Source organism: Rhinoderma darwinii, chromosome 3 (assembly GCF_050947455.1).
Source record: "Rhinoderma darwinii isolate aRhiDar2 chromosome 3, aRhiDar2.hap1, whole genome shotgun sequence".
Taxonomy (NCBI): Eukaryota; Metazoa; Chordata; class Amphibia; order Anura; family Rhinodermatidae; genus Rhinoderma; species Rhinoderma darwinii.
The window spans coordinates 429,076,764-429,088,663 of record NC_134689.1 but is presented as its reverse complement, the minus strand read 5'-3'; the positions used below and the strand labels follow the sequence as shown (position 1 = coordinate 429,088,663).

The 11,900-nt window shown below is 40.6% G+C and overlaps 1 protein-coding gene across 1 annotated transcript; it reads right to left on the bottom strand.

Annotated features, from left to right (window-relative positions):
- Positions 1-400: 400 nt before the first annotated feature.
- Positions 401-10,381, bottom strand: LOC142750756 (olfactory receptor 2A12-like). Its single transcript, XM_075859734.1, has 2 exons — positions 10,250-10,381; positions 401-1,330 (listed from the first exon to the last, which is right to left on the bottom strand). Exons 1-2 carry the CDS (start codon positions 10,379-10,381, stop codon positions 401-403), a joined length of 1,062 nt encoding a protein of 353 aa, XP_075715849.1.
- Between the last annotated feature and the right edge of the window lie 1,519 nt (positions 10,382-11,900).

The following is an 11,900-nucleotide window of genomic DNA, read 5'->3' as shown; positions in this document are numbered from 1 at the left end:
ATTTTTTCAGAAAGCCGATACATTGCTTTCCGGAAAAAGTCGAACAGACACGATGTGGCTAAGTGCTCACACGAGCGCTTCTGCAGCTTTGTTTGAGCGATTGGTGGGGGTCTCAGTGCGATCTACACAATATTAGGCAGGTGATTTTAATGTTATGGCCGATCGGTTTGCACGGATTTTGAATATATATGACACTCTATGAACATATAACACAATTAATATATACAAACACCTTCTTTAATTTTTAATTCTGTTCATTAGGGTATAAATCATTCCTGTACTACTCATGTCTTAGACCTATATAATTTATATTGGAGCCTTATAAGATATAGTAGAAGATGACTATAACTAAGCTGATTCCTGAAGTAACTTCAGGGATGTATATACTATAATTCACAATTCACCAGATCAAACGCTTATGATGTGTTTCCTGCACAGCTTTCAAGATGTCTTTATTTCTCAGACTGTATATAATGGGGTTGACTAAAGGAGTAATCACAGTGTAGAGCAGGGAAAGGATCTTACTCATGGTGACTGTTTGTCCTTTAGTTGGGACAACATATACACTGCATATAGTCCAGAAAAATATGGAGACCACAGTGAGGTGGGAGCTACAGGTGGAGAAGGCTTTCTGTCTACCAATGCTGGACGGAATCCTTAAGATTGCTAGAATGATATAAGTATAAGATATTACAATGATTGTGGTCGGAATAAAGATAACTGGAATGCATACTACATAAATCTCCAAGTGAACAATGAAGGTATCAGAACAGGCGATTTCTAGTAAGGGGACAATGTCACAGAGGAAATGGTCAATGATATGTGGTCCACAAAAAATTAGCCTTGTTGTTGTAGTGATGAAAATCAAACTAAAGGAAAATCCAAGCAACCAGCAGATGACGGTCAATATCACACAATGTCCACTGGTCATGATAGAAGTATAACGGAGGGGATTACAGATGGCCACATATCTGTCATAAGACATCACTGTGAGAAGAAGACATTCAAATACTTCCAAGGCGCATAAAAAATAGAACTGAGTGATACAGTTAATAAAAGTAATGGTCCCCCCATTACTCAGTAGAATATGGAGCATGTAAGGGACAATGTCTGTGGTTACAAAGATGTCACTGATGGACAGTTGTGAGATGAAGAAATACATTGGAGTGTGGAGGTTCTTGCTGATGGACACCAGGGTGATGATCAGGAGATTTCCAAATATTGTCCAACAATATACCATAAAGAAAAGACAGAACAGTGAAATTCTTATACCATGGCTGACTTGGAATCCTAAGAGGAAAAGCTCAGTGACCAACGTCAGATTATTTTCCTACAAGTAAAACAAATAGTAGTTATGCTACAATTACCAAAAAGAACAATTACGTTTATTTTTCTTTTAATATATAAGAGCTTGACCAGTCCAAATTAATGTTCCGGACATACAGTAACATACCTTATATAATAATAATAATAATAATAATAATAATAATATTAATAATAATAATAATAATAATAATAGAAAAATGTATAATAATAATAATAGCAATAATAATAATAATAATAATAAAGCATGACGGGTGGTTTTGGTCCTTAAATCCACACTAATGTATATTTAAGGTATGCTGTTAAGCCGGATATCCATTGCCTCTATTAACCGCTGTTCTGCCTTTTAACGTAGCTGCAGCATATGCCTTATGCTGCAGCCACGTTAATTAAAGTCACTCTTCTGTTCCTGAAGCATGCCTCCGTGCACGCTCCCAGGAACAGCTCCCCTGTGCTGCCGGCATCCTCAGGACCTCTGCTATGATAATGAAACCAATGTGTTCCATTATCAGCTATGAGATCATCATGATTTAACCAATCATGATGATCACAGAGTAAAGTATGGAGAGGCGCGATTTCCCGCGGCCAGCTCTCCTCTCACCCCCCTCATGCTGCCGCACATCCCCAGTGATAACTGAAACAATCGGTTCACTTTGCAGCAATGTGATCATCATGATTTATGCAATCATGATGAGCACAGAGAAGTTTGTTTGTGAACAAACTTCTAACCAGCTGCTGAACTTTCAGCCCCCTACACTCTCTTGTCACAGCGATATTATCTGAGGAGAGGGAAGGAGACTGAGGGTATGTGCACACGATAAGTGGCTTTTACGTCTGAAAAGACAGACTGTTTTCAGGAGAAAACAGCTGCGTCGTTTCAGACGTAAAAGCTCCTCGCATTTTGCGAGGCGTCATTGACGCCCGTAATCTTGAGCTGTTCTTCATTGACTTCAATGAAGAACAGCTCATATTACGTTTCAAAGAAGTGTCCTGCACTTCTTTGATGAGGCAGTCATTTTACGCGTCGTCGTTTGACACCTGTCAAACGACGACGAGTAAATGACAGGTCGTCGGCACAGTACATCGGCAAACCCATTCAAATGGATGCGCAGATGTTTGTCGACGTATTGTAGCCATATTTTCAGGCGTAGATTGAGGCATAATACACCTCGTTTACGCCTGAAAATAGGTCGTGTGAACCCAGCCTGACTGTTACAGCAGCTTTATTACTGTGAAAAAAAAATTACATTGTGGCAAGCACCATCACACACACACGCACACACGCACACACGCACACACACAGACACACACACACATATATGTACATAGCTTTGTGTGTGTGTGTATATATATATATATATATATATATATATATACAGTAAAGGAAATAAGTATTTGATCCCTTGCTGATTTTGTAAGTTTGCCCACTGTCAAAGACATGAACAGTCTAGAATTTTTAGGCTAGGTTACTTTTACCAGTGAGAGATAGATTATATAAAAAAATTTAAAAAAATCACATAGTCAAAATGATATATATTTATTTGCATTGTGCACAGAGAAATAAGTATTTGATCCACTACCAACCATTAAGAGTTCAGCCTCCTCCAGACCAGTTACACGCTCCAAATCAACTTGGTGCCTGCATTAAAGCCAGCTGTCTTAAATGGTCACCTGTATAAAAGACTCCTGTCCACAGACTCAATTAATCAGTCTGACTCTAACCTCTACAACATGGGCAAGACCAAAGAGCTTTCTAAGGATGTCAGGGACAAGATCATAGACCTGCACAAGGCTGGAATGGGCTACAAAACCATAAGTAAGACGCTGGGTGAGAAGGAGACAACTGTTGGTGCAATAGTAAGAAAATGGAAGACATACAAAATGACTGTCAATCGACATCGATCTGGGGCTCCATGCAAAATCTCACCTCGTGGGGTATCCTTGATCCTGAGGAAGGTGAGAGCTCAGCCGAAAACTACACGGGGGGAACTTGATAATGATCTCAAGGCAGCTGGGACCACAGTCACCAAGAAAACCATTGGTAACACATTACGCCGTAATGGATTAAAATCCTGCAGTGCCCGCAAGGTCCCCCTGCTCTAGAAGGTACATGTACAGGTCCGTCTGAAGTTTGCAAATGAACATCTGGATGATTCTGAGAGTGATTGGAAGAAGGTGCTGTGGTCAGATGAGACTAAAATTGAGCTCTTTGGCATTAACTCAACTCGCCGTGTTTGGAGGAAGAGAAATGCTGCCTATGACCCAAAGAACACCGTCCCCACTGTCAAGCATGGAGGTGGAAACATTATGTTTTGGGGGTGTTTCTCTGCTAAGGGCACAGGACTACTTCACCACATCAATGGGAGAATGGATGGAGCCATGTACCGTCAAATCCTGAGTGACAACCTCCTTCCCTCCACCAGGACATTAAAAATGGCTCGTGGCTGGGTCTTCCAGCACGACAATGACCCCAAACATACAGCCAAGGCAACAAAGGAGTGGCTCAAAAAGAAGCACATTAATGTCATGGAGTGGCCTAGCCAGTCTCCAGACCTTAATCCCATCGAAAACTTATGGAGGGAGCTGAAGATCCGAGTTGCCAAGCGACAGCCTCGAAATCTTAATGATTTACAAATGATCTGCAAAGAGGAGTGGGCCAAAATTCCATCTAACATGTGTGCAAACCTCATCATCAACTACAAAAAATGTCTGACTGCTGTGCTTGCCAACAAGGGGTTTGCCACCAAGTATTAAGTCTTGTTTGCCAAAGGGATCAAATACTTATTTCTCTGTGCACAATGCAAATAAATATATATAATTTTGACAATGTGATTTTCAGTTTTTTTTTATATAATCTATCTCTCACTGGTAAAATTAACCTAGCCTAAAAATTCTAGACTGTTCATGTCTTTGACAGTGGGCAAACTTACAAAATCAGAAAGGGATCAAATACTTATTTCCTTCACAGTATACATGTGTATATATATATATATTGTATCATATTCTCACATTCAGTGTAATTAGTACATTATATTGTCCCGTCCACCTTCGTTTTTACTGAGGCAGGTAGGAAATTTAGATATAATTGTTTTAAATATGGTCATATTATCTAATTATATTCAAGTTATTATTTAGATCAATTTCGGTCTAATTAAGTTCCGCTTTAGCGTTCAGTTTTTTGTTAAGTTAAAAAAAAAATACCAAAAATATAAAAACTGTTATAGAAAAAAATACCAAAAAAAACCCTCACTAAAATGCGGCATGAAATGTACTCAGCGGAGAAGGGGAATGCGCTCTTATGCTCTGAAAGCGAGCACAGCTCAGAAAGTGAGGTCGCCTTTGAAGGCTTTGATCACAGCGACATTGACAGTGATACAGATCGCAGTGACAATATTGTGCATTCTGGTCCTAGTGTAAAAATCATCAGAACTAGTGACCAAACTTTACAAGTGTACCAAGTACCAGTACAGAGGCGCTGATGGATACTGAACCGATACAAGTTGATGTTCCTGATGTAGTGGTTCCAAATTAGCAAAATCCAAGTATGGGTACACTGTTTGTTCCTGAATTTAAGTCTGTGCCTGGCCCAGCATAGGATGTGACTGGTTTTGGCCCTGTAGATTTTTTTCACCCTTTTTTTTTTATGAAAATTTTTTTGCATTAATAGCAAGGGAGACTAACCTGTATGCAGTGCAGTTTATTGCGAATAACCCTGCCAACTACCAATCAAGGCCAGGAAAATGTGCACCCACTAATGCTTCTAAATTAAAAATTATTCTGCCACTGACTCTCCCTATGCGCATTGTGAGAAAACCCACAATTAGATCGTACTGGGAAAAAGCCACATTCGTAGTACCCCCACTTTCTCCGCAGTTATGACCAGGACTCACTATGAGACACTTTTAAAATAATTACACTTTGCTGACAATAGTCAATGCCCCCCAATAGATTCCCCTGACTATGACAATCTGTATAAAATTTGGCCTATTTTAAATTATTTTTCTTATAAGTGGAATAAAACTGTACAAACTCTGTGAGAGCACTACGGGGTACACAAAAGCATTTTGCGCGCACATGAGTTAATGTCAAAATTAGCCCATGGGTACCCTGGACTATAAGAAGGGCTCAGCTCCTTCCTCTCATGCCTGAGCGTTGTTGTCATACCCAAAGTTTGTCTAAGCAAATGGTCTCCTATTGTTTCCCAGTGTTTCCTGTTCCTGTACCTGTATCCTGTAATCTGTATCCCGTGCTATCCTGGTAAAGTGCCGTGCTGAGCTGAAGTCGTGCTGTGCTGTATACCACGCCTGCCCTGCTACACAACGCCTGACGTCTGCCTGCCGCCTAGTCCCAGACTAGCCTGTCTCACTAATGTCCGAGCTGCCACAGGTACACTATACAAACTATAGACTGTGACCTGCGTCCTGTTGGCCAGCTGCCATACCGTCCAGGTGGTATGGCCCAGTGGGTCCACGTACCCAACGTGACACCAGCATTGTCCGTTAGTGGCAATAATCTCTTTGCCAAACTACAAGAAACTGTATCAAATGATTTAGGAACAAGAGCAAATAAAGAATATATAAATATTGTTCAGCCATATTATTAAAACCACAAGCCTAATATTGTAGCATAAAATTGAGAACCAATAGTCACAGAGCTACATATCGAGTAGAAAAGATACATTTTATTACATATAATATAAACATACAACCAATTGATAAAAGCATAGCGAGGTTTCTAAAAAGGAAAATTATCTATGAATCACTCCAAAGTAGCATATAACCACAGGGATAGTATGAATATTATACCATAGAGAGAACAGGACATGTATATACTGGACAAGAGTAGTGTGCAAAGGTACAGTGTAGTAAAGTGTTGTCAAAAGACTAGAAGTGAGCCCGTGATCCATGTAAGGAGAATAACACCACTTACATGGATCACGGGCTCACTTCTATTTCCATGGGTAAGTTTGTGTTTATCGGCTCCCTCTGGTAGTTTCCAGATGAGTAGCCCTTTACACCTTGGGATGTCTATTTATTTCTGATGGTTCGTAATGCCATGGGACGTTCGCACGATACATTCCTTGTGATTGAGTCTTTCCCTTGAGAGTACCATTTGATACCTATTGGATACGTGGGATTTCTATTGGATATGTATTGATACGTCAGTGTGACATTTCTACATGACAGATAGTGGTTTCTTTTGACAACACATTACTACACTGTACCTTTGCACACCACTCTTGTCCAGTATATACATGTCCTGTTCTCTCTATGGTATAATATTCATACTATCCCTGTGGTTATATGCTACTTTGGAGTGATTCATAGATAATTTTCCTTTTTAGAAACCTCGCTATGCTTTTATCAATTGGTTGTATGTTTATATTATATGTAATAAAATTTATCTTTTCTACTCGATATGTAGCTCTGTGACTCTTGGTTCTCAATTTTATGCTATGATATAGTAGAGTCCGCTATTTTCTGACATTTTGGGGGTGCCTTGAACTAATGTTGGTCGTACCTAACCATTTACTTTCTCCTGTGAGACATTTATCTATAAGCCTAATATTGTGTATATTCTCCTCGAGCTGCTAAAGTCACTACCATTAGGGAATCCAGATGAGTTCAATGACCGTAAATTTCCCAGCAGAACATTGCCCACAGTATCACACTGCCTCTGCCAGGTCGTCTTATTTCCATAGGGCATCCTGGTGCCGTTTCTTGCTTAGTTAAGTGATGCGCAAGCACCCGGCCATAAACATGATGTAAAAAAAAATGTGATTCATTAAATGAGACCACCTTCTTCCATTGCTCTATAGTCTTGTTTTGTAGTCGAGCAGTTTATCTGTTCCAGAAGACAGGAGAGGTCAGGCTCTCTGGTCTATAGTTACCTGTTACCATGTCTACATAAGTCATTTTACAATCAGCTTTGAAGACCATTTTCCACATTACCTAAAAGTTTTTCACAAACACAAAATAACTAAGAGCAGCTAAGTAATTCTATGTAAAGATCAGTATAAACATGAAGGTCTCACCTTAGCTTGGTCTATGCTGAGTATGTCCATATGTGTTAATATTAAAATACTGTATAAAACTAGATGTAATGTAAAATATATCACTCAACACCAGTGAAGATCTCATCCAGTCTGATAGTAATGTTATAATGCATATTATACGGTCATTTTATACATGTATGTGTGGAAAGTTCTAGATCTAGGGAGATCTCCACAAGACTCCCCTGTGCACATAAGTAATACATAAAATACAACTAATTAATTCAGTTGAGATAAAATATCTAAGGAATTGTTTTTATTATTGTCTTTGCCTCAAGGTAATAAAATAAAATAAAGTTAAAATGTATAAAATAAGAGTGTAAAAAACATGAAAGACCATGTGTAATGGCCGGAAGGAGGTGAAGGGAAAGTGAGCCCTAATCTACCCACCGCCCTGTCCCTGCCTACTTGCAACGACCCGCCCTAGGCGACGAGGTACAACTGGGCGGCGGTCCCTACGCTTTCTAAGTGCACAGGAAAACAAACAGGGAACATGCAAGGGAAGGGGCAGTAGCCACGGAACGCCACGAGGAAACGGAGCGGCGAACGGACAGTCAGGACCAGGACGAAGTGAGTGTACCCAAGCGGGCAAGGAGACAGAAGCAAGCCGGGGGCAAAGCAAAGCAGGACAAGCAGAACTGCAGCAAGGCAGAAGCACGGCAGAAGCAGGCTGGAGCAAGCAGCAGTGGGGCTAGGAATCCAAAAGAATTACAAGCACTGAGGGAGAGAACAGGGCAGGTAATAAAGGACAGGGGGCGGAGCTAACTCCGACAGACCAGGCCGCGATAGGCTCTCCCACTCCTGAGCCTGCCACCCTGGTTGGTGGGAGATGGTGTCAGTCGAACAGGTCTGGCCTCAGGTGTGGATTGATTAATCCCAGGAGTATACCTAGATGAAGTACCTGGCAGATCCCTAACACCATGCTTCTATGTTTGATATCAACTCAGCAAGCACACAAAAAAGGCAAAAATATCAGATGCCATAAAGGTAAAAAAGTAAAAAACCCCAAGAAACAATAGAGGTCTCAGCACCTGGACCCCACCCATTGGTTCAAAAGTTTTAAAAAACAATAGTGGCACTTTACCTCTATTACCCTGTGGCATCTTGAGAAGAGATCTTCTGTGTATTAGGATACTCTGTATAAGTGTGTTCCCTCTTCATCCGGATTGCACATATTAAGCACCACAAGTCTCACCATAAACCCATTTTCACATAACCTTATAGAAAATTCTAAAGGTAAAAGAGGGAAGTCCTCTGTTGAGGATCCTCATCTCTTGGCAATAGTAGGAGCAGTTACAAAGAGCATCTCTCACTCTGGAGGACTTATATTGCATTACAGGACAGGTCATCCAGAGCGAGAGATGCTCATTGTAACGGCTGCAGCATTTAGCGTCTTTATACCTTTATTGTACATCAGGAGGAGCCAGATCCTTGGTTTAGGATGGCCAAGGAAGGAGATTTAGTCTGGACAGGAAGGGGATGTGCAGAGCTGATCCTGTTCAGACGCGTGTGTAGAGAGAGAGACGGCCTGCTAGAAGAGCTTTGTAGATAGAGAATCGGTCTGCAACAGAAGATGCATCATAGAGAAAAAGACGGCCTGATCCAGAGGGTCTCAGTGGAGTTTACAGTCCATGTTGGTACCTGGGGAAAACTGAGACAGAGCATCTAGTTAGTCTGGACGGACCAGTCCAAAGACAAAGGGCACCCAGTGTATGAAGAAAATCTGGATTTTCGTAAACCTACACTAGCTAAATGTTTTGCTCTCCATTTTTTTTTCTTGATTTAACAATAAGTGGGAACATGATGATAATTTTACTAGTAACTCGCAGCCGGAGCCTCCAGTCTCCATTGTTCTTCTTCCTCACACAGCTCTTCCTATCTGACTCATCGATGGCCATTCAACTTTACTGCTCTTATAACAATTAACCAAAAATTCAAAATATAAAAAACTATTTTTTTAATTATTGATCCGGTCAGCTGAGCACCAAGCACTTTTGGCTGCAATCGGTTTTTCCTTGTTAGGACGGCCTGCCAATGAACATCTTTGAGCCCACCTTCAGCCTTATGAGGACCCTGGCCACAGATGTAGGAGCAAGGTGCTCAGTTGGGCGCTTCTGCACCTTCGTTTCAGCGATGAAAGGGGTCTCAGCACTCGTACCCCCAACAATCAAAATGATGGATATGTTTCTGTGACATTTCAAAAGATTTATAAAAGTACAGATACTCTTTAAAGCTTGAATAAAGAGAAATGTAGTCGAAATGTTGCATATTCGATTAAACGACATCTTTATCACAATTACTTATTGTGACTGAGTGTTGTCGCTGTCCTTGCATTGAAAGTATAACAATTAACTACTCCCTCCCAAAAAAATGTAAAACTTGGCTGAATAATGTTCAGATTCATGTAGTTAAAGTGGTTTTCCCACTGATCGCTGGGATCTCAAGCACTGGGACCACCACTGATCACAAGAATGGGGGTCTTGAGTCCCTCGTTCCTACACACCTATGCTCCCATAAAGTTTAAATAAAGCAAGCTGTGCATGATCTCGACCAATGCTTCCTTCAAACTCTTACTCAACACGGTTGTCTGGGTAAGGAGGAATAGGGCAGCCTATACCTTCATCCTAGTGATTGTGAGGACCCAGCAGTGGGTCCCCGGGCGATCAAACATTTATCACTTATTTTGAGTATAGGTGGTAAATGTGCTTGGTGGGGGAGCCTCTTTAAAGTGTAACTCTAGTGTCTGGCCTCAATATGTAGACTGCACACCTGGGATAAACTGCAGAGAATCACAGAGAAGGAGAAAGAGCCTGGTCATTGTCACCCTTGTTTCCATATGCAGTACGGATCTTTGATGGGGAAACTATTACATACAATATGAGCTTTGCGCTCCCGATAATGGTAACCTGGAAGATAAAGACCATGCATTGTCTCATTCTCAAAAAATGTCTTCTCTATATCCTTAGAGATATTGGGTTGTCTTTGCTGCTGGATCTCTCCAACCATATGGAACTAGCTGATGAAATATATTGTAATCTGACAGAATATTATGAGTACAATATTATTATTCTATTCTTTGTTGGAGGTACAATTTAGGTACAATACTGCTAATCAATTTCATCACACTTCCAGATTTGTTGATTTATTTGTAAAGGATTAGCGTTATACATGTGTTTTGTACAGAAATTAGTCTATCTACTGTTTTGGGAACGAGTTATCTATAAAAAAACAACTCAATCCCATAGTCACTTTGAGAAATGCAGGACATAGTTTATGGAAATAGCTCATCTGGAGAAGGTTTCTCTTGGTGGCGTCCAGTTTACCCTCAAGAAGAATGCGAAAAACTAGTGTACGTGATCGACCACAACCTGGACATCCTTGAGGGAGCATAAAACAAGAGGACAAATGTATCAGAATGTGTTCCAAACGGGACAGATTCAAAGCAGCTTATCAGATCCGTGCTGCTCTGATGGAACACAACAAAAGCCATTGAAAAGACATTAAAAAAGCCAAGTAAGGGTATGTTCACACGATAGCAGGCATTTACATGTGAAAACACAGACTGTTTTCAGAAGAAAACAGCTGCGTCATTTCAGCCGTAAATGCTCCTCCTCGTAATATACGAGGCGTCTGTGACGCTCGTATATCTTGAGCTGCTCTTCATTGAGTTCAATGAAGAACAGCTCAAATTACGTTGCAAAGAGGTGCCCTGCACTTCTTTGCCGAGGCAGTCAATTTACGCGTCGTCGTTTGACAGCTGTCAAACGACGACGCGTAAATTACAGGTCGTCTGCACAGTACGTCTGCAAACCCATTCAAATGAATGGGCAGATGTTTGCGACGTATTGTAGCCCTATTTTCAGACGTAAAACGAGGCATAATACGCCTCGTTTACGTCTGAAAATAGGTAGTGTGAACTCAGCCTTAAAGTTTATTGCCACTGTGTATTTAATATGTTGAAAGTCAAGATAAAGACGGCTACATCTGTATACCAATGCATGTAATGTTATCCTACTGTACATGGAATTTTACACTACAGTATATTGGACTTGTGCCCCATTTTCAAGACCCATCATGACCAAATTCAAATAAAAGCTTAAGTTTGTGGAAAGCTTCTTTAAAGTCCTTGTTCCTAAGAGTGTATATAATAGGATTAAGGAGTGGGGTCACCACAGTATAACTCAGGGACAAGACCTTACTCAGGATCAGGGATTGTCCTTCAGTTGGAAACATGTAAACAATGAATAATGTCCCATAAAATAAAGAAACCACATTGAGGTGGGAGCTACAGGTGGAGAAGGCTTTATGTCTTCTGGTATTGGATGGGATCTTCAGGATGGTGATTACAATGTACACATAGGACGTCACAATTATTATAAAAGGTATCAATATAATTAGAAATCCAAATATAAGAGCTTGTTTATGAATGAATTTCAAGTTTATGTGATGCGCCTTGGCCCACAAAAGCCTAGTCACCGATGAATGTAAGATAAGTGCAGTATCAATATCACTGTGTTTTTTCACA

Excerpts from the sequence above, each read along its gene's own strand:
- LOC142750756 (XM_075859734.1), bottom strand. The coding sequence starts at position 10,381 with ATGGTTGGAGAGATCCAGCAGCAAAGACAACCCAATATCTCTAAGGAT. Across the intron at positions 1,331-10,249 it reads GGGAGCGCAAAGCTCATATT|GAAAATAATCTGACGTTGGT; the intron begins GTATGTAATAGT and ends TTTTACTTGTAG.